A 22,177-nucleotide genomic window follows, 5' to 3' on the forward strand; every position below is an offset into this window, starting at 1 on the left:
CAACACCAACAGGCCACTATTATGACCATGAGTAGAAAATTAACTTTTACCATGCAACATTCGAATCACCAACTCATAATCAGTAGGATCACGAGCTGCACACAACTGAATTGATACAACACACCACGTTAGATAACATCAAGGGCTACACAGTGGCAATGCCTTGCGGGATAGAATCTCAGCGATGTAGTCCGGACCGTGGACTGTAAACAATATCAACCTAAAAACATTCACTTGTAATGAAGAAAAAATAAATCCATGAGAGAGAGAGAGAGAGAGAGAGAGAGAGGACCTCTGAGACAACAAAATGTAAGAGGTCATGTTCATTTCTTCGTGCCTTTCGTCGAGGAGATATTCACACGACAGGACTTACATTCAAGCCCCGTCCTAAATCAAAAAAATATATTCCCCAAAAGCATTTTCACTGTACTTCAATCTCACATAGAATGGCGATTCGTCCGTCATCCATCCACTAGGCCAATTGTGAACATCATTCGATCCATGCTATGCACAGAGAGTAGTACAAAATTGGAGATAAAGATTTCTCTTTACTATTTACAGCATCCAAATCAACCACTCTTCATAGCAATCTTACTTCTGAATTTGCATTACCCCTGCATGTCCGCTTTCGAGGCCGCCTGTTGGGGATGGTGGAAGTGCCCAAATCAAGCCGTTTTGCTGCCTCCGTAGCTTGGTCATGTACCTGCTCCATATTATTTCTAGTGCATGTTTTTGTCTTCTTGCAGGATCTGCTTGGACGAGGGGAACGAAGCTTACGAGCCTTTGTTTCACCAGTTGGATTTGGAGGACAGCCTCGCAACCTCGAATCCAAACTCAACCATGATTTACTCGCCATGTCTCTCCCTTCACATGTGAGACCCAACTTTAAGGAAGGAAGGCTGCTGTTTCCAGGTGTAGAATCATCAGATTTAAGACGATGACCATTTCTCGGCTCATGCCGATGATCTTCGTGTGGTTCCATCACCACCTTCTCTACAGCATGATTCTGGACCTCCTAGCAAGAAGGCAATACAAGATCCGAAGACAATTTCAGAACGCTAGCATAACAATTTAGATTATAGAAAAGTTCACTTTCACAGCAGTAGGGAAAGCTTAATTCGCATGCATGAGTGTGTGCCTGCCTGTAAGACTAAAGTTAGGAGAGTAGGATGGAGGGGAGCCCCTGGAATAATGACTCAGTGAGGGAACCAAATCAGTGCTGAACATCAGAGGAGTTTAGCAGGACATATTGCCAAAAGAAAATCATCGGGAACCAAATCAAAAGTAGTAATATAATCGCAACATTAAGAAATGTTCCAACGGGGTAAGTCTACCAAAGTGAGAGGTTAAAGAATGAAGATAGCAACGCGACATCGTCAAAATCAAATATCTGAAACAATTCTTCCTTGTACGCAATTTTGAGAAAAAAAATATTGTGCGTAGATAGTTCAAGAAAAAGTTAGAAGACAACTATTACTACCAACCCTCCTCAACTGTATATCAGAAATTATCCACCAGACAAGCAGCGGTCTGGAAGACCTATGTACTAGGTTACAACCAAACCGAATGAATGATTTTAACACCTACTATACACCATGCGTATACCTTGACATATAAGATTAGCAAAAACAACAAATTCTGCACCCTGAGCACTAGAAAGCAACTTGGTATGAAGATGCCAGAAATGAGTAAGCACCTTGTTATATGTATCAGCAACAATCTCCATGCTTGATTCTTCCTCTCCTTCAGAATCAGCCATCTCCTCACATTCAAATTCAACATGTTCTTCCATGTCTTCATCAGAGTCGCTCAACTCTTCCTGTTCCATAACAATTCCTGGATGAGACTCATCCCCTGCCAAATCAATGTTGGATTGAACAACATCATTTGGTCTGCTCGACATTTGGGATCCTTGAATTATGTCACTTCTAACCGAAGACAGATTTTCAGGCTGCTGATCAAAAGGACCGCTTGTTTGTTGGCTTTTAAGCAAAGTTCCAGATTTCGTTGAATGCTTGATGGGGGTTATAAGTTTATGAGTAGCCCCAGTGTTCCTTCCTATTGTCTTTCCCAATGAGGATGAAGAACTCAGGTGTATATCTAGGTCCAATTCACTAGCTCTATCCGCACAACAAGAAAGATCTGTGCCAGTAGTCAAGGAGCCACCACTGGCTGGTACCTTAGCTTGCACAGCATCAGAAACAGACTGGTGAGCCTTTGAACTAGTAGATGTTAAATCACTGTTCACCTCTTCGGTTCCTTGAAGTAGCGGATGGAAGTCAATTCCACTACCACGTATATCGAAAGCAGAGTCCCTAGGCCTAAAAGATCTGTCATTGTTTAGCTGGTGAGGATTATGAAAAAGACTAAGATTTAATTGAGGCTGGCTTCCAGGAAAAAAACTTAAAGGGGCAGGAGCAAGGGTATTGCAGTTTGATGGGTAATAAGGCAGGCGACCATCTTCAGGGACCTGGAAGAGTAAGGGATGCATCTGGGAATCAGAATCAATGCCCCTTTCCTCATTGATGGTTTTCTCCTTGAAAACTCTTGATTCTTCTCGCTGCACACACGCAAGAGAATCATTCAGAGACATACTTTTGCTCTGCTGGGCAGCTGGTGTGTCTCCAATCTTTGCTGCATGACATGGTCGATTATCCGCACTCCCAGTAATAGTGGAAGCTGCTCCATCACGGCTTAGGTATGCAGACTGAGAAATAACACGAACATTCTGAGGAAGATTCACTGGGGGCAAGTTTGGTGCTAATTTTACTAAGCGTGCATTGTCAGTTTGACGACCTCTGTGTGAAAGGAGACCAAATGGAGATTTGGGTGTCCACAAACTTGTGTCAGAAACTGGATGAATTGGTACTGAGGTACCATGCACATTGTTATGGATGACACGAGATGCAGAATAAGTATTCTGAAAACTTGATGCAATTGGAAACTGATGCATGTTTCCAGCGTGGCGTTGTGTTTCACAATGCGTGTCATAAGCACCCTCTTCCCTTGTGGCATGGAGGCCACCTTTTCCCACATGAGGGTGAGGTTGTTTGAAAGATGGTCTCCAGTCCACTAAAAATCCCTCGTGTACATAAGCTTCCTCAGGGTCATCAACGCAATCGTCTTCACAACTGTTCTCCCCGCCAGCATGCTCAACCTGATAGTCCTGCAACCAATGGCCAATACACAGCTGAAATCCCCTTGAACATCGTTATGGAAAGAAAGGCAGAGGGAGGCGGAAATTTATCAATATATTGTGAAAGCTCCTTGGTCTAATTTTTTAGACTAAATTCATGCTCTTTTCCACTAAATAGTCCCAAAGTGACTGGAGACATTCAATAGATGGAAGCTTTACTTACTAAAGGCACTGCAAACCACATAATTAGATTATGGCACCAACTGAGACTCATCACAAGACTACAATGTAATCAAGTCATTTCTGAAGGAAACATGGATAATTATAATATAAATGTCTGCATGGGACGGTGTATGGTAATCTATGCAATGTTTCTAGGCAAATGACAAATACCCACTTGTATGACCGTTATATTAGCAGCTTATTCGTGAAGTGGAAAGATGTGAAAGACCGAAAATCAACATGTCATGTTCAAAAGTGAAATTTGCAGACCTCCTTCTCAGATACATTTAGCCAACTCGCTGGATCTGCACCTCTGCGCCTTCTCCGTTCTGCTTCATATGCCCTTCTCTTCTCCTTTTTAGTTGGATTCTGTTTGTATGACTTCTGAGTTCCCAAGGCAACTCGCCACTGACGAGGTAATAAGGATGGATCTCTATGTGGCACAATGAATTTGCATACTGACATCCAGTCAAGTTTATAAATCTTGAACCCCTGGAATTATTTACGTCACAGGTGTCTTATACGGCTTTCCGTAAAACAACAATCAGATTCTAAAGAATGAACAACTTCAGAATTTACCTCCTGTATACATTGCACCTCTTCCGCGGTCAATGGAGAGGTTTTCATCCTCCTTACTGCCTACAAATGGTTACTTATGGTGAAGAAAACATGCTACTAATAGAAAGAGATATCTCAAATATTTGCATTAAAGATCTCTCTTTTCCTTGATTTTTCCTCTAACTCATTTGCATAAAGGAGAGTGATCCTCCCAAAACGTGATCGTTGCAGCACATATCCATTGAAACAAATTCCAAGAAAGGTTCAGCATTGGTTCCCAGGGAGCAGGGCTCGTATAATCTTAAGTTAAAGGTCTTGAGACACAAAGCTTTAAATATCTATACAACTTTATTTTGAAGTCCAAATCACTAGTGTAACATCAATCAGAATTACTTCCAACTACTTGATTGTATACTCTGGTATCCATGTGCTAGACGCAAGACTGACATCCATCATTTCTGGTCTATATCTCATCCTTTCTTCTTCTTCTTTTGTCTTTTGATTACATCCATTATCTCAAGTTCTGGATTAAAATTAACTCTGCTTTAACCCACCTTGAGCCCAGATAACCATAACATCCTTAAATTGAAAACGTCAAGCGAGGCCCAATTATTACTTTTGCAACCACCGCTCCTTCCAAAAGGATTATACATTAACAGTTTTTACCTATTTCAAGCAAATCGCCCCCGCAACACCTCTAAAAAGGAACAAACTCTCCAGTTTATAGTAACTTATTGTCAAACTCATTCAAGATAAATCCATCTGTTTCACTTAATGATTTTGAAAAAAGGATACGAAAGATACACAATAATAATAATGATGATGATATATCATCATCATCATCATCAACATCCAAGTTAAAATGCTTAATGTCTCTTTTGCCTCATTCTTGAAGCGGCTCGATTTTGCCCCCAGGTCAGTAGATAATGCTAGCCAAGTATCCAGTGCACAAATCAATAATTAAGAATCATAAGTTGACTATGGTAGAAACACACACCTTTATGGGATTCTCTGGAGCCTTGGATGAGCAGCGATTCTTCTGCCGTACAAAAATCTGCAACAGATATATTCATGATGATGCCATTATAGACTTAAACAGGCATAAAAAGCCCGGTACTCAGTCAAAACTTCTCCTCACTAAGCACCTTAAAAAACTACAAACTTAATTCATCAACAGTAGGAGCTGTCTTAAACAAAAAAACTTAACATGTTGTAATGAGCGAATAATTCTAGAATTACTTTTGTTCAGGAAAAAAGGTTACCTAAAAGGTTGTACCCATAAAATAAGCGATAAAGCCCAAAAAGTACCTGATGCTTAGACTTGCAAGGAAGAAATCGTTGCTGAATTGCCTTCCAATCTGTATTAAATTCCATTATCCCCAATGCAAGTAGCCTGCACCGTTATCATACCAATGGGGTCAAAACTTTGATTATTTCTGACATTGTGACAGTCAAGCTGTAAAAGTTCCACAGACATCAAACAAGTACGCATACAGCAGCACAGTTACTTTCTGCCCCAATTAATTTCTGTTTACAGTTCCTACTGCATACAACCTTCATTACCTTTCTTCAACCTTCAAAAGATTCACTCTAAACTAGTGAGAAACAACAAAAATAGCAGTATGCAACTTACTCATCCTCAGCATCAGTGAAAAGCACCCTGTTTGCCACAGCAGTAGGGGGTGGTTTATGAGGAAAAAGTGCTTGATTAAACAGTGGAAAGAATATCTGAGCCGACTTTGCAACATCCTTCTGGACTAAGGCAACTGATTGCTTCTTTGCACTTTCCACAATTGCCGCAGCTAATGATCTCTTAAGCAGATGATGACCAGAGGAAGGAGAACCAGTACGAGCATTTGATGGAGAAGGTCCACTTAAAACTTGATTATCACCTTCTACAGGTGACAGAGAGCTGGAAATGGGAAACAGAGGCTCCCTTTCAGAGAGAATATTACTGGTAGATTCAACATGCCATCGCCGCTGCTCCCGGACAACTGTCATGATAAATACAAGCCAATTAAAATAAGCTCTCTGTCCTATGGCCATTAAGAAAGCAAAAACCAATATCCCTGACGGAGGAAATAGGTCATTGTACATTAATTTGTTTGCCATCTACGGTTTAAAAATTGTCAAACCGATTAAGTTGGTATAACTTTTGTTTAACTTACTCTAAAAGAACTTCAACCGAAATTGTGCATTATTTTATTATTTATCTACATTACCTAGGTTGTATATAAAAAAAAATAATAGCTCACAAATCCATCCATATCCTACCACATACAGATCTACAAAAAACAATTGTAATCTACAGCTTAGAATTAAATCTATTGCTGAACAAGAACACACAAATTATGCAGTGCATCTTCAGATTGGACAACATGACAGAATCTCAATTTTACTATATGGTTGACATTTTTTATGGGTATGTTAACTTCATTTCTTCATCAAACAAAGTGGGAAGGCCAATCCCACTACAGGCCACTATACTTCAAGCCATCACTTACAACCAAAATCCAAGTGGCAGTACAATTACCCAAATGCCAACACCATATCCCAGCTAACTAGAGGGATTCATTTAAAATATCCCGATAAAAAACAAACTAGTTAAAGGCCAGACAAATCATTGAACTGAATTGCCAATGAGAACATTAGGCTATAGCCAAGCCAGAATTAACTTTGTGTTGCAGCAGTTTATGCCCTTCTAGTCTAAAACCTTACTGCAAACAATAGTGGTTCACATTTATAACCAAGTTGGGTTTAAAGGTTTAACATTCCCAGTTTGGTAACCTCTACAGTCAAATTTGCACTCGATCTAAAATTTCAAACTATCATAATTGATTCGGTTTGAATTTTTCCATAAGAAACCAAACTGATCCAGGAAAACCCTCATATCCTACTGAAACCTATTACCCAAATAGACTAAGAACAACTAAGTGGCAAACAGCTTACCAATACGCAGATCATCGATGTAATTCTTCACTAAAGTAAGCGGAGCTACATCCAAAACCGATAGTACAGGACCACTTATATATGGCAACCAGACAGAACCCTCCATCGCTCGAGAACATACAGCCTGACTGCCAGCATTTTCATCATGTCCTTGACCCTGGGAACCATTTAGAGTTGCCAGCATCTGATTATCCGCAGTAGAGGTAACCCTCTGAGCATCTAATGTAGGAGCAGATACCAAAGTGTGTTGTGCCATGTTTGATCTTTTAGAACCCTCAGATGTTGATGAACAAACATATGCAGGGGAAAAGCAAATACCAGGATATGGTATGCTTCTCCGAGCTACTACCTGATCACGTTTATGAAGCATTTGTAAAATCAATTCTTCAACTTGTGATGCAATGTGTTGCCGAGAGGGATCGAGAATGCAAAGAGAATGTATTTGAATAAGAAGCTGCACGTGCTCATGTATTAGACAATACAACTGGCCAATCTGATTAGGAGCAAACCCATTTATGCAACCAGCATTAGCTGCTAAAGATGCATAGTTCAGAGGAGCATCAGTGATAGAAGGTTGTCCGCTCAACGCTGGTAAATATGAAGTCGATCCAACAGGTACTAATGGTAAAAGGGGACGCAATGGCCTCTTCCCATGTTGAAGAAGCTTCTTTTTACACTCTGCAGAAGTGCTTTTACGTCTGTTCTGCCTTGTCTCAGGCCGCCTTCTGGACAACTCATAATTTCCTTTCGTGATTTTATCACTAGGTCTGTCATCAAGGTCACTCTCAAGTGCTTCTTCGAGTTCAATCTCAAAGTCAGCATCATTATCCTCATCTTCATCATCGACATTTCCAGTTTCTGGAGTTGGATGACCACCGCCATCTCCACCTAATAAAACAGCTGAGAGAAATTTTTTGTACTCTTCTTCATCATCAACATTTTGAATGTCATCATCATCATCCGTCTCTTGGAGAAAACTCTCAAGTTCATCGAGAGTAAAACTTGCCAGAGAATAACGAGCCCTTGTACGCTTGCAAATAGCATCCTCGCCATCAGAGTGAGATGCCGGCTTCCAGCTATTTGTAGCTTCCTCAACCATGTCGCTGTGGGAGTCAGGTCTGCCGCCCGTATGATCTTCCTTTCCTTGTAAATGGCCATTTTCAGCTAGAGATAGGATCTCTGAATCTGTCTTAGAGAGCCTTCCGGCAACAAGTTCGGGCAATTCTTGTTCACATACTAGCTTAGGGGAAAGAGTATTTAGCACCAAATTTCCCCCCTCACAATGCTCAGAATCTTCAACAACAAAACTCTGACCCTCATCAGTCAACTCTGATGAATAAATTTCTGCTGTCTGTAAAGGTTTAACCCCGTTTTCAACAACGTCACCATCTATTCCTTCAATTTCCGAGCTCAGACTCGATGAAGCATCTGGTGAAGGTGTTTCCTTTAGAAAGGGATTAAAATCTACATCTTCATCCTCGTCTTCCTCCTCTTCAGCTTTTGCTGGACTTTTAGGCCGTTCATCTAAGTTTGAACCGGTGGGCACAGTGTCAGCTTGACCAATATGGCCGCCTCTGCCAGACGAATTCGCGCAAGACGACATCTCATCAATTTCGTAGCAAAGCAAATACTCAACGATTACGCATAATCTTTTCTTCTCGATGCAATGACACTCCCAACAGTCCAGTAGATGAAGGACAAAAGAACAATGCCAATCCCTGAACACGAAAGACACAACATTAGAGGTCGACATGACTGGAGGCACAGAGCTTCGACCCATGCACGCGCTCGGGCCGTCTAAAAACAAACAACTCGTGGCTATCATCCACTGTCCCCCCCCCCCCCCCCCCCACGACAGAGAAGTAGACAACCCGCAATCATTGCCACGGGCAAGAATTACCCACTCAATCAACAGCTCATACGAAGCACACGACAACTGTATAGACAAGCACGAGCGAGAAACGCATAATACTTGCACATGAGCAGATGAACAATCTCGTGTCCAAGCATCACAATCCAACGATAAGAGTGTTTCCAGCGGACTCGAATTACAGGAACGATCGAGACTTGGATCACGACATTCATTGCCTACAAAAGCCAAGAATTGTCCGCGGATTCTAGAGCTAGGGCACGAGGCGGTTCGGTGTCGAGAGGCGTGAAGGGAGTGCCGCCCAAAACGAAACGCATTTAGGAAAACGGGATTTGGAAGGTGAGGGGCGTCGGCTCGGGGATCTGACCAGCGGGCGAGCGCGGGCACGGAAGAAGGGGGGGGGGGGGGGGGAGGGCGAGGCTCACCTTGCTTACGGCGGCGAATCGGCGAGCTAGGCCCGGCGACGGCGGACATCGGCGGCGAATCGGCGGCGACGAGCTGCAGGGAGGCGAGAGTGGCGGAGCGCAGAGAGAGAGATGGAGAGAAGGGGTGGAGGAGAGAGAGAGAGACGCCGGTACTGAGAAAGGCGGAGTTTATTGGTCTGTTGGGCCTGTGGGATGGGCCTGGTCTCTTCAATCCCAAACTCTTTCCTCCCTCTCGGCCCATCTATCTCTCTTCGGTAGAGGGAAGACCTATCATTAAATTCGGAAAAAAAATGATTTTCCTTTTTTTTAAAAAGTGAAAATCATTTTTCAAAATATAGCTAAATATCGGTGTTTAGTCCCGACACCCGGGTCTGTGTCCATCGCTTCAGCGCCGGGGACCTAGTCATCGAGGTCTTGCGCTCGATCTCTGTGGACCCAAGTCCGTGTGCCGGAATTTGAGCACGGGCACGAGGCTTCGAGTCCGGCTTCTGTGGACTCGAGTCAGGGCACCAAAAAGTAATGCACAAGCATCGAGTTCTCGATTTCCGGATTATGTGGTTGTGGGATCAATGCCTGCACTCTTGCTCAGGACCAAAGTGGCATTGCATGGATCGCGTTCCATCGAGGCTGGACTCGAGATCCTGGTGTTCATGCTTGGTTTCCTGACTATTCGCGTAAGTCACTAACATCCGAATATTGTATGGTTGTAGAAAATCAAATCGATTTTTCCTTTCCAACGGAAAATATTTTTCAAATTTCAACCACATATAGGACAATGTCGACATTTCCTGAAAATTGACTTCCTAAAAAGCATTTTCCAGAGATGTAACATTTTTCCGTAAAACAAACGGATACAGTTAAAGTTAATATGGTTCAAAATCAATACGATTCCAAGATAGATTTGGGAACCGCCTTATAGGCTTCATATTTTGCTCTAGAACCAGCTAGGTTTCGGGCTTTTAAATAGATTAAAACCGGCCGATTCAGGATATAGAATTGGAAACCGAACTAGTCAAGGCCGATTTCCCGGACTAATCCCCTCGCGAACCGACCTTTAAACCGGCCGAGCAAGGCCAATTCGGGCCGGTACCTGGATTCAACCCGAACCGGCCCGGTCGATCGCCCGGAGTTCGACCGGTCAGGTTGCGCTCTATACACTGAGAGAGAGAGAGGGAGAGGGAGAGGAGGAGAGCGCCGCCGCCGCCGATGGAGTTCGAGAGGAGGAAAGCGACGACGCTCGCGTCCCTCGGCCGCTCCGACGCCGACAGGTCGCCGAAAGGCTCGCTGGACGCTCCCATCGTCCCCCTCCTCGCCACCATCAACCGCCACCCTTCATACTACACCACCAGCTCCTGCAGCGGCCGCATCTCCATCCTCTCCCAACCTCCCCCCGCCGCCGCCGCCGCCGCCGCCAAGAACAAGAAGGCCCGCGGCGGGACCTGGCTCTACATCTCCCACGACCCCGCCGATCCCGACTCCGTGCTGTCCTCGCTCTTCCCCGCCGAGCCGGGCCGAGCCGGCTCGTCCGAGCTGGTGTTTCGGTTCGAGCCGCTCATCGTGGCGGTCGAGTGCAGGGACTTGAGCTCGGCGCAGCTGCTGGTGTCCACCGCCATCGCCTGCGGGTTCCGGGAGTCGGGGATCACGAGCGCGAGCACGAGGGTGATCGTCGCCGTCCGGTGCTCGATCCGGATGGAGGTGCCGCTGGGAGACGCGCGGGAGATCGTGGTGCCGCGCGAGTACGTGAAGTTCCTCGTCGGGGTGGCGAACGAGAAGATGGAGGCCAACAGGAGGAGGACCGAGAAGTTTCATCAAGCGTTGCGGAGGATGTGGAGTTCGGAGGGCGAAGTGAATGGTGCTGGTGATGAGAAGACCGAGAGTTTGTCAAGGAATGCTGAGAGTTTAAAAGAGTGTGAGTGTGAGAGTGTTACTTGTGTTGGGAGTTCAGAAGCTGGTGCTACTTTGGATGGAAATGCCAGAGATGGTGAGACCTCCAATTCATTACATGTTCCGTGATTCGGTTTCGTTTGTATTGCTTACCGTGTCGTTTTGGTGTAAATGAAGTGGCTAAAATCGAAGCCGAACTTCATTCCCTGTTAATGTTCGATGACATTTATAGATGGTTGGTTCGATTTTCGGGCAATCGACTGGTTTAGTGTTCGTGACATTTGTGTTGTGTCGCATCTGCAACTGTGTCGCATGAATTGGCAAAGGCTACTGATCATGCTTGTACTGTCTTAATACATTTTCTTCTTGTTTCGTAAAGAAAAGGCTAATCGAATTGCTAGTTCGAGGGATAATCTTATCGTATGCTACTTTGCTTCTGGTGCGCTGCTAATACATTAGGATGAAACATGGCTTGGCAAGTTTCTTTGTGGATGCCTGGTTTGTTATGATCTATGCTTTGTCTGAGTATCAAATTGTATATGTGGAGAAGATACAAAGATACAACTTGCAGCTAGATTTGATGGATTCAGGATGATTTAGGAGCTACAGCAAGCAATAAATGAACTTATAGGCATCTATAATAATGACCAAATTTTCTTATCACCAACCGGTTAAGCAAGAAATTTCTTATAGAGCAAGTGATAATTCTTATAGATGTCTTTTTCTTATTATTAACTGGTTCACAAGAAATTGATTTTGGGAGGTCGGGCTGCACTGCAGTCTCTACAATTTATAATTATATGTATTATGCTGACTTTCAAAAAGTTCTCTTTCCTCATGCCTATATCCTTTCAAGTTTCACCTGATAAAGGCTGCGCAGTCCAAAATTGTGAGTGGAGAGCTAAAGCTTTTAGGTGGTGTCTATTGAAATCCATTACAGAATGACTGCATGTTAATCTGGTTTTGATTGCAGGAAGCTTTCCGTTTAGATGCAAGCAAGTCTGAGTTTTTGAACAATTGGCAGGGCCTACAGTGCATCAGGATTGCAGCTTGTCTATTACTCCCCTGAAAATTCTGGGTGAACCTCAGGAGAAACTATTCCTCTGGGGTCACTCTGCCTGCACAGTGGATTGGAAAAACCGTGAAGAACTTCTTGTTTTTGGTGGTTTTGGAGGAATGGGAAGGCATGCAAGAAGAAATGACTGTTTACTTCTTGATCCATCGTCCTGCACATTAGAGACTATTGCTGTTAGAAGTGCTCCATCTCCACGAATGGGCCATACAGCAACATTGGTTGGAGATCAAATGTTTGTCATTGGTGGCCGGACTGATCCATTAAATATTCTAAGTGATGTATGGGTCTTCAACACAACTACTAATGAATGGAAATTGTTAAACTGCAATGGTCATGTGTTTCCTCCAAGGTACTGCCAAGTGGTGATTTGCTGCAAGAGAGTTTCTTAGTCATAATCTTTTTGGCATTTAGCATTGATATCATTAAGTCCTCAACACTACCTTTTTCCCGCTATGAAGTGTACAATCAAATTTTTAAGGTTGCTTAGTTATCATACTTCAGATTGTCTTTGCTTTTCATTTCAACTTGCTCAAAATTGAGTTTAATTTGAGAGTTTTGGAGTTTTCTTTTGCTGCATGTACATAATTGAACTTGGATCTACATGCAAATACTTACAGAACATCATCCTTGCTTTTGTCCATGCTCTGCATGCCTAGATACGTGCATTTACTCCAAAAGCACATATTTGTCATACTTAGCTTTTAAATTAATCCAAACATTGAACAGGCATCGCCATTCAGCGGCAGTTTTAGGTTCGAAGATTTTTGTATATGGTGGACTGAACAATGAATCAATCTGTTCATCCTGCTTTGTCTTGGATACAAGCAATTTATGCTGGGAAGAGTGGGCTGTAGGTGGGGATCAGCCGTGTCCTCGTCATTCACACTCTATGGTGGCATATGGATCAAAGGTTTTCATGTTTGGAGGATATGATGGTGAAAAAGCATTGGGAGATTTGTACAGCTTTGACATTCAGGCATGTGCTTGGCAAAGGGAGAAGACATTGGGCAAAGGACCACATGCTAGGTTCTCTCATTCAATGTTTGTCTACAAGCATTATATAGGCATCATTGGTGGTTGTCCTGTCAAACAGCATCTTCAAGAGTTGTCACTGCTTGATCTGCAGCTGCAAAGCTGGAAGCGTGTGACACTCAATTCGGTCAGCAGATATTTGTTCGTGCGTACTACAGTGAACATCGTTGGTGATGATCTTGTCGTGATGGGGGGTGGGGCATCTTGTTATGCATTTGGAACAACGTTTAGTGAGCCCATGAAAATTAACCTGCACCATTTAGATAGCTCAAGTCACAGTATGCTGTCCAGTGGAGACAAGCACCCTTTCCGTCAAGGAGAGGTAGCCGAGGAAACACATGGTCGGTGTCAGGGTCAAGGTCTACAACGTAAGCATGCTCAAAGTTTAGGTGAAAATTCTGACTTAAAGTTTGAAGAAGCAATTAATTTGGTAGGACCTCGGACAAATCCCATGCATTGGCTTCTACAAGTTGAAAGAAACCGTGCAAAGCTAGCAAAGGACTTATTGAAGAAGTTTGGATGGTTGGACATGGGGAGGAAGGTATATACCAGTGAGGATGGGATGCATATTTGTTTCCCCGTGACTGAAAAATTTCATGCTCTGTATGAGAAGCAGGAACATGGAGCAGATGTTTTTGAGGAGCTAAATGAGCTGTGTTCTTCAAAACAATCGGTAGAATCAGATGTCTTGTTGAATCAGAATACCTGGTCAGCTGCCTGGAATCTTTTGAAGCAAGCTGGTGCAACTGTGCTGGTTGATAGAGTTGGAGAAGTCAGAAAAGTTGCTAGATCTCCATATGCTGTGATGAGGGAAGCGGTTGCGGTGCTACTTAAGCAGAGAGGGTTATCGGAAGAACTTCTTGAGCAGCTTCCCACAAGGTTTGTGTTTCAAAGGCTTGGGAGTTTGGTGTCTGACCATTAGTTTACTTGATTAAAGCACATGATGTTCCTTTATTGTTCTATGTGTCTCTTCAAGAGTGTTTTTAATGGGAGTTCAATTTTATGTCATCTTCTCAACTGTGTTTCTGTTTTCCGCGTCAGATGGGAACGGCTGGGAGATATTGTTGTTCTTCCAGAAGCATCCTTCAAGGATCCAATTTGGGAGACAATTGGTGAGGAGCTCTGGCCCGTTATTGCCAAAGTCCTCAATACTCGTCGCCTTGCTCGCCAAGTAAGTTTTGTGCTGATATTTACTGCCTTCTCCTTCCTTATCCTTTTGGGGGTTCTGAAGGTGGCTTCAAAAAGCGCATCTATAATTAGTGCATTATTTGTATATGTTAAATATCTGAATTGACAGAGTATCTGGCATATGTGTAGTAACATTTTTTTGGGGGTATTGATCCCTTTATATCTTATTGGTTTTTCTGAAGCTGTGACACTCGTTTGCCATTGAGCTGGAAATGCCTTTGCAAAACATGTTCTCCGATTTGTAGAAACCTGGTTCTCTTCTACTAGTTGACTTAAAAATCATGATTCATCTTGTTTTGAAAACTTATGGTGCATTTTTGTGTTTCTTTTCTTGGATTTTAGAATAAATTCTGTTGGCTTTTGTAGGGCTATGTTGCACGTACTTCTACGAGGGACAGTGCTCTGAAGATCCTATCTGGTGATGATGGTTGGGTTGCCCACCGTGAAAATGGTATCTTGTATTCTTTTGATGCTACTAAGTGCATGTTCTCGTGGGGCAATCTTTCCGAAAAGTGTCGCATGGCTCGTCTAGATTGTCGAGGCGAAGTTGTTGTTGATTTGTTCGCTGGAATTGGATACTTTGTGTTGCCCTTCCTTGTTAGGTATGATTAACTCTTATTCACCTTCAATTTGGTAGTGGGTGTCATGAAAATGGAAAAGAAATAAAGCTTTGCATTATAGGGCTGCAATATCTTACCAATACAAATCCGGTAGATTTTGACAGTGAGAGGTTATTCATGCTGATTATTTTCCAAGAAGGAAACTGCGATAATTAGTATTAATATCTCTTGCACTTTTAGTTGTTCTTTTTAATTTTATGTGCTTTTCACAAAAAAATTTATTGATCAGGGCTCAGGCTAAGCTAGTATATGCCTGTGAATGGAACCCTCATGCCATTGAGGCACTACGTCACAATTTGCAGGCCAATTCAGTTATAGATCGCTGTGTCGTTCTTGAAGGAGATAATCGGATCACAGCACCCAAGGTGGGAATAAGTTCTACTTATATGTATTTTTTTGTTTGCAGCCTAGTGTAATCCTGTATCCACTTGCTCTGAAGTAAGTTAAAGAGGGTAATTTAAATGATTTACATTTGATCTAATGTAATACAATCGAAAAGTTACGGCTGACTTCTAATTGCTAATCGTACTGAGTCTGAACTCTGAAGAAGATTTGAAGGATACTGACCTTGGAGGGACTGTTCCTGGAAGTCTTTAATATCTTTGAATTTGCTTTGAAGCATGTAGGGCTCATGTTTCTTTTACAAATATGATTTGGCACCTTTTAGTTCTGTCAGTTATTGCAGACCTGGTTGTAGTATGTTCTTGGAGTTTGATTCTCAATCAGTGAATGGTTCGTTGTTGATTTTACATATCCTGCACAGAATAAATGTGCTACGTTAAACTTTTGCATTGTGCAACTCGTTTTTTGACGAGACTTGTCTAAGTCAACTTACATAATCTTGATTACTCTAAAATTACTTGTAAATGCTTTTACGTTCTTCTCTTTGTTGTAAAGCATTGGATTTATCTTTAAATGGGATAACCATTTTTTGTTTATAATTGATTAACCATGTGTATTGCTGATGTATTGGCTTATGAAGTGTCCTCTTGTGGATTGGGTTTGTTTGTTTTCTATAATCAAGATATTCTAACCTATGGTTTTTGGAAGGAGCATATGGAGATAGTGTGGATGGTATAAATAAACTTTGCATCTGATATTGACTCCTTGACGCTTTCTTATAGGGAATTGCTGATCGAGTGTGTCTTGGTCTCCTTCCTTCGAGTGAGGGCAGCTGGGTAACTGCTATAAGGTCATTAAGGTGACTTTCGACTTTCCTTGCTCAACATTCTCCATAAATATGATTAGCTGTCCAGAAAAATTTTGACAGATGATCTTGCATGATGAGAAGCTGAAAATTTCTCAGGATATTTATGTTTTTCTGAAGCTAGAAATTTCTGAACATCATCGTGAAGTAATCACATGTTTCTGTATTTCTTTTTGACCCGTGAATTGAATTGTCAACAAATGGGAATTCAAAAGGAGGGGATTAGAGCCACCTATGATAGGAAATTTTTGTGGTTAGAGCATCCTTAAATTTGTTGATGAAGTCTCTGATTTCGAATGAAGATATTATGTGATGCTCTCATTCCTCCATCTCCTGGCTACATTTATTGTCCTGTTTGCGAGGGTCATAAGATAGGCTGTCACCTTTTGTTAACCTTGCTTAAGCAGACCATGTGGAGGAGTAGTTCCATTATATTACCTTAAGCAAGTTTAAATTTTGACTTTCAACCATTGGTAGTGCTCTTAGTATAGATTTGAAACGTTAAAGCATTGCCCTTAGAGCTCAAGATCATTCTCCCACGCAGGCAACTGATCGGAATGGTGGGAACTTGGTTCTTTCTGCATGTGAATCCTTCACCTCATGCAATGACGATCCACTATACAAAGACAATGGACGCTTGCATTAGCTTGTTCAATTTGAAAAAGAATGTTATCTTGACTAGTGACACAAATGGGAGGCAGGCACTAGCAGAGTTGGGAAAGGAGACAATTGGAGGGAGTGGGTAGTTACTGAGATATTTAAAATAATTTCCAGGATATACATATAAGACATACATAGCAATGAAGACAGCAGGTTGTCTTTTTGTTTTTCTCTATTTTTATCCAATTAACTGATTATCATGTGACATCAGCTGGAATTGAGTGGTTTTGAAAATAAAAAATTAATATTTAATCGATGAAATCAATCTTATTTAGGGGATATTGATTTGAATGCTCTTGGTTGTTTGCTTGTGGAATTATGAAAATAACCCACTTGTGAGAGTTTGATGTTTAGTGCAGTGTAGGCTGGATAAATTGAATGCAATGCACTATTAGAAAATTAGGTTCAGCATCGAATGTTCTGCACTAGATTGTCGAGTATGACATTGTCATATCTTTCGTGGTTTGTGTGATAAATAACGTATTTTTAAGCTTGAGTACAGTCATGAGTTTTTGAGTCTACCCACATAAAGTCAGTTCCATCAATGTAGGAAGGAAGGCGGGATGCTACATGTGCATGGAAATGTGAAAGATTCAGAGGAGAGTACATGGGCTGAGTACGTTTCACGATCATTGCATGAAATTGCTAAATCTGAAGGTAAGTGCTTGTACTGAAAGATCAGTTGAATGTGGAATACGAGCCGCCAACACTGTTGTGGTTGCTGGTTCTTTGCAGGATATCCTTGGGAAGTTGTAATAGAACACATGGAGAGAGTGAAGTGGTATGCGCCACACGTTCGCCATCTTGTTATCGACGTCAGATGCAGACATATTCAGAGTTCGTCATGATTGCTCAAGGTATGTTCGGTATTTCAGAATGAAAGTTTAGGTTACTTGATCTGATAAGATAGGTAGAGGCAGAGTGAAAAGAGAGGATGCGATTGCACTGGATTATCAATTACTTTTTTGAAGAGCATTTGTCATGGTATTATTGTGCTTTTTACTCAATGCCAAAAGTATTTTCTTCGAGTTTCATTTAAGCGTGCTTTACCATGTTCGCTCCATGTTTGTCCAATTACTTATTATGGCCTCCTCTTGAAATTAGTTGATTTGATTTAATCAAACTTGTGCTACAACTTCTATGGCTTCTCGCCGTAACACCTTTGACTAAGAATATGATGAGTAATGCTAATCAAGTGCTTGCTCAAATTTGATTATGGTGCATAACATGCACGTGTCAAGCCTAGCGTGTTGGGGTGCAACACGGTAGAGTTAGCCGTAGTATTTACTACCTACGGAATTTTTTTTTCTTTTAGTAAAAAATATTGTTGTATGATCTACTCTGAAATAGTTACAAAACCAAAATAAAATGTTTTCAGATGTAATAAATTTTTAAAATTATGGTGGAATATAAGACTGGTATAGATGGGATTGTGATTCAGTGGGAGTGATTGGATATTCTTGGACGACTCATTAGTCGTTCAAATACCATTTTCTTGTTATGACAAATCTTGATTTTTAGTGAGTTTTTGATTTAGAGAATTGATAGGAATTCTCATCCATAACTTGATTGTTTAATTAGACATTTAATCGCTTATCATGAATGAGAACACACTTAACTCCGTATTCAGAGCCCTGTGGCAGATTATGATTGATTTAGTTTGCATGTATTACACAATTCTTTAGTGTGTGGTGATTGACATTAGTTATGTACTGTTTCTTTTGTAGCAAGTCAATGACCTCCAAGAAACCTCAACAAAGGTGATGATTGTTGGCGAAAACTATTGCATTTTTAGCACCAAAACTTTCGATATATTCTAGAGGAACAAGATGCATCGGAAACTTTGAACTAGACATAAACAGAGTTTGAAGAAGGGAATGCTGCTCAACACGGGAGAGACATGGAGGCCTGTAGGGTTTCGAAGGAAAAGGATTTGCTGCACAAGACATCTTCATTCGCTCTATTGGATTTGACAAGTATCACAACAAGAAAAACGCCCCGGGGCAACGGATGATAAAATGTTCAGTAAGCAAAAGCGATGCTCGAAGTATTATACAACTTCTGTGTCAAGGTGAACTTCACGAGCCCTCGACTATTGGCAAGAGAGTAAATCGGAACTCCTAACGGTTGCCGGCTAACTTCAACTCCGTTATCGATGTTTCATATTTCCCGCTAACGCCGCTTAATGCCGCGATTAGGGCTCTTTTTTTTATACATGTCAAAACTTGATTAGTCAGCTATTTCAACTTTGTTATTCAGATGTCTCCAGGTTTCTCTTACAGGGCAGTCCATAAGCGCACTGGCTCAAACTCATGCATGAGTTCTCATGCTCCATCACTTCCCTCCTATGTTGTAATTGTCACGTGAGTTAATGTCGGCGGCACCGCCGGCGATAGTTTTGCATCTGTCTAATATCTCGAGTCGGGTCGAAAATTGTCGCCTCTTTACGATAATGTCGGTACTTGGACATGACAGATGAGTCATTTGACCTTAAAATCAAGTAGAGCTTTTATGCATTCCGGATGTATGATTTGCATGTCAATCGCTACACGATAACAAAATCTTTTGAACATGCACAACCCGGTACCTTCTATGGGTTCACTGGGAAATCGGTTCTCCAATAGTAATCGGTCGTATTCACGTACATTCTGTCGTATCTCTTATATACAGCGTCGTGAAACCAAACCTTAAAATTATGATCGACAGATGAGATTTTGCTCTTGCTTGATCCTACGGCCGTCGCCTTCTCGGGAACCAGATCTTTATGGTTTTACAGGAAGACCCCCACGTGGCACCGAGCAAATCACTGGCCACACCTGATGCATCGGGACCTATGCATGATCTAACGAATCGTATGCACCGGGGTCTTTACTAGGGGTGAGCAACTTGGACCGTCCAAACCGGGACCGGACCGGACCGGACCGACTATTTAATATATATTTTTATTATTTTTTTCTTTAAAAAAATTAATAAAATGTGAACTAAACTCTAAGTGAACTTCATTATCATAAATTCATTGATAAAAAATAGTAAAATGTGAATTAAACCCTAAGTGAACTTCATTGACATAAATTTATTGACAAAAATTAGTAAAATGTGAACCAAACCTTAAGTGTTTGACAAAAAAAAAATCCTAAACTCTAAGTAACCGGTTCCCGGTCCTAGAACCAACCGGTCCAGTCCGTGGTTCCCAAAATTGAGAACCGGTTCTTTCGGTCCGGTTCCCGGTTCCACCTTGGAACCGGACCGGATCGGGAACCGCTCACCCCTAGTCTTGACTAACGTTCGCCTAAAACGTGTACGGGCTTCCCTCCGAGTCAAACCAAAAAGCGCCATGCCCTACACGCAAATGCGGATCTCCATGCAATTTTTTATTTTCTACATTGGTAACAAGGAGGAAGAATTGATAGCGTGGTTAGGTCATTCATTGTCTGTCCTTGCAATCTTTCTTTCAAAGAAAAAGCAAGCGGATCGACAAAATTCCTCCTCAGTTTCTTGGGTCAATGATCAATATATTACATAACTCGTTTCATTTTTTTTTTTACTTAATTCAGCATTTCACCAAGATGTTCGGCGGATTTCGTAGGTACCCGACGGGGTTTTGTTTTCCCGATAAAATTCAAATCACGATCCGAAATTGAGAAAGAAAAAACCGCGAAAAATGATAACGCGAATTCACGTATTAATGATTCGATACTGCGAAAATTACGGGCATTTCTAATTAAGAAAAGGTTAAAATGTACGTGCTGCATAATTTAAATTAAAGAAATTCTGTTGTAATATTTTCTTAATTGGGAATTTGGGACGATGACTTTTCTTACTTTGGGGGGGGGACAGGGAAAGGGCCCCACGATATTTTATGAATTTGTGGGCCCACCTTATCTTAAGGCGGAAGATCTTATGAAAACACCAGAAGATCGACACGATTCCCAAAAAAAAAAAAAAATAGTGTCGGTATCGGCTGGCTATTAGGCTTGGCTTAGCTTAGTTTTGAGCCATCATCTAAATTGGTTCTTAAGATCAGCGTGACATCATAATCCAGTGATTATAATACGCAAATTGATTATCGATGTTGATTTACTAAAGGTGACTCGAGAAATGCAGCTACGGGCGGCGTAGTCCGAGATGAAGTGAGCGATCGGTCAATGGCTTAGCCTACATTGTTGGCATTAGGACGGCGGTCGGAGCCAAGCTCCGGGGCTGTCTGTTTGGGTTTGAATCTTGCAATTTCATCGAGTTTCAGCTAAGTCAACATTATATGACCCCAAAAAAAAAAGAAGAAGCCGTATTAGAAGGCGTTTATGAAATTGTCCTTTCTCTTGTTAGATCGAACACCAAGGCAAATGCATTCGGTTAAGTGGTTTAACCTAGATTGTTGGCATTTGGATGGCTTTTAGAGCCGAACTTTGGGTTTTCTATTTGAGTTTGAATCTCGTAATTTCATCGAGTTTCAAATAAGTCATATCAGTAGGCAATTATGAAATAGTCTTTTCTCTTGTTGCATCGAACACCCAGGCAAATGCAGTTGGAGAGAGCTTGCTTCCGCACATTCGATGGCTAATCAAGCAGCTCGAGTGCTTCATCCCGAAAAATGTTTATAGGGTTGACGACACATGTGCCGATTGGTTACCGGATTTTGCCTTAGGCAATGCATGTGTTTTCTCATCCCCCCTCATCTCTATTCCTTTGGTTCTAGGAGATCAAACAGCTTCTTTTGTATTGTATTCAGGTTAAAATCTACCAAGAAATAAATCTTCAAAGTTAGCATAAGTGCCCCACCCCCTAAAACAAAAGGTGGCCCAGAATCTGTTGTATCTACTGGCTGTCAGTATGGCATTATTTGTACATTTTGTCCCTTAATTAGCTATATGTTAACAATAAAGGCAGATGATTATTATTTTTGGAATATCCACTTGTTGAGAATTGAAATATCATTTCAACTGCATATTTGCAGATACCTTGTTTTCTCCCCTTCTTTTTTTCTGGCTGAAGTATTCTGGTCCCATGCTAGTCCAGGGCACATGCTGTCTTCCATGTGACTATTTGTCTTTTTTGCCCCCTTTTCCTGGTCATCTCTGTCTGATTCAAGAGTATAACTTAGGAAATCTTAGCAAAAAAACAAAAAAAAAAGTAGCAGAAAAAGGAGTATAACTTGGAAAAGTCTCAAAGCAAAGCTTGAAATATTAAATGGCTTGAGAGTTTCCTCCAGATGCATGCAGTGTTGCTACTTTCTAATGGCATTGTTATAGATTTGGTTTTTGGTGCTTCTAGTGTTAGCACAAAAAGGAGAGAAATTGTCAAAAAAGTCAAATTTGTACTTTGATGGAATGGGTATCTGTGGGAAAAGAAAA

At 41.7% G+C, this 22,177-nt stretch overlaps 2 protein-coding genes across 8 annotated transcripts; one reads left to right on the forward strand and one right to left on the reverse strand.

Annotated features, from left to right (window-relative positions):
• Window positions 1–298: 298 nt before the first annotated feature.
• Window positions 299–9,296, reverse strand: LOC115688115 (uncharacterized). The gene is made up of 9 exons (XM_030613858.2): window positions 9,161–9,296; window positions 6,866–8,583; window positions 5,550–5,910; window positions 5,225–5,309; window positions 4,914–4,970; window positions 3,938–3,997; window positions 3,629–3,850; window positions 1,697–3,166; window positions 299–1,015 (listed from the first exon to the last, which is right to left on the reverse strand). Exons 2-9 carry the CDS (start codon window positions 8,466–8,468, stop codon window positions 581–583), a joined length of 4,293 nt encoding a protein of 1,430 aa, XP_030469718.1. The 5' UTR covers window positions 8,469–8,583; window positions 9,161–9,296; the 3' UTR covers window positions 299–580.
• A 1,037-nt stretch (window positions 9,297–10,333) lies between these two features.
• LOC115688056 (tRNA wybutosine-synthesizing protein 2/3/4) lies at window positions 10,334–19,090 on the forward strand. 7 transcript variants are annotated; one of them, XM_030613791.2, is made up of 10 exons: window positions 10,334–11,141; window positions 12,069–12,468; window positions 12,846–14,030; window positions 14,193–14,322; window positions 14,706–14,941; window positions 15,189–15,324; window positions 16,084–16,160; window positions 17,377–17,483; window positions 17,562–17,683; window positions 18,554–19,090. In XM_030613791.2, the coding sequence occupies exons 1-9, from the start codon at window positions 10,367–10,369 to the stop codon at window positions 17,672–17,674; spliced, it is 3,159 nt and encodes a 1,052-aa protein (XP_030469651.1). In that variant the 5' UTR covers window positions 10,334–10,366; the 3' UTR covers window positions 17,675–17,683; window positions 18,554–19,090. The 7 variants fall into 7 exon arrangements, 1 of the variants encoding a protein (XP_030469651.1); XR_008817432.1 differs by lacking the exons at window positions 17,562–17,683; window positions 18,554–19,090 and adding an exon at window positions 16,711–16,979 and having other exon boundaries at window positions 17,377–17,410; XR_008817433.1 differs by lacking the exons at window positions 17,562–17,683; window positions 18,554–19,090 and having other exon boundaries at window positions 15,262–15,324; window positions 17,377–17,410.
• The last annotated feature ends 3,087 nt before the right edge of the window (window positions 19,091–22,177 follow it).

Source organism: Syzygium oleosum, unplaced genomic scaffold, assembly GCF_021117445.2.
Source record: "Syzygium oleosum isolate NSW1041296 unplaced genomic scaffold, Sole_v2.1 Sole_v2.11, whole genome shotgun sequence".
NCBI classification, from domain to species: domain Eukaryota; kingdom Viridiplantae; phylum Streptophyta; class Magnoliopsida; order Myrtales; family Myrtaceae; genus Syzygium; species Syzygium oleosum.

Coding starts and splice junctions, on each gene's coding strand:
- LOC115688115 (XM_030613858.2), bottom strand. CDS start 8,468: ATGTCGTCTTGCGCGAATTCGTCTGGCAGAGGCGGCCATATTGGTCAA. Junction 5,310..5,549: donor TTCACTGATGCTGAGGATGA/GTAAGTTGCATA, acceptor ATAACGGTGCAG/GCTACTTGCATTGGGGATAA. Junction 1,016..1,696: donor TTGCTGATACATATAACAAG/GTGCTTACTCAT, acceptor CCTTCTTGCTAG/GAGGTCCAGAATCATGCTGT.
- LOC115688056 (XM_030613791.2), top strand. CDS start 10,367: ATGGAGTTCGAGAGGAGGAAAGCGACGACGCTCGCGTCCCTCGGCCGC. Junction 12,469..12,845: donor GGTCATGTGTTTCCTCCAAG/GTACTGCCAAGT, acceptor AACATTGAACAG/GCATCGCCATTCAGCGGCAG. Junction 16,161..17,376: donor ACTGCTATAAGGTCATTAAG/GTGACTTTCGAC, acceptor CCATCAATGTAG/GAAGGAAGGCGGGATGCTAC.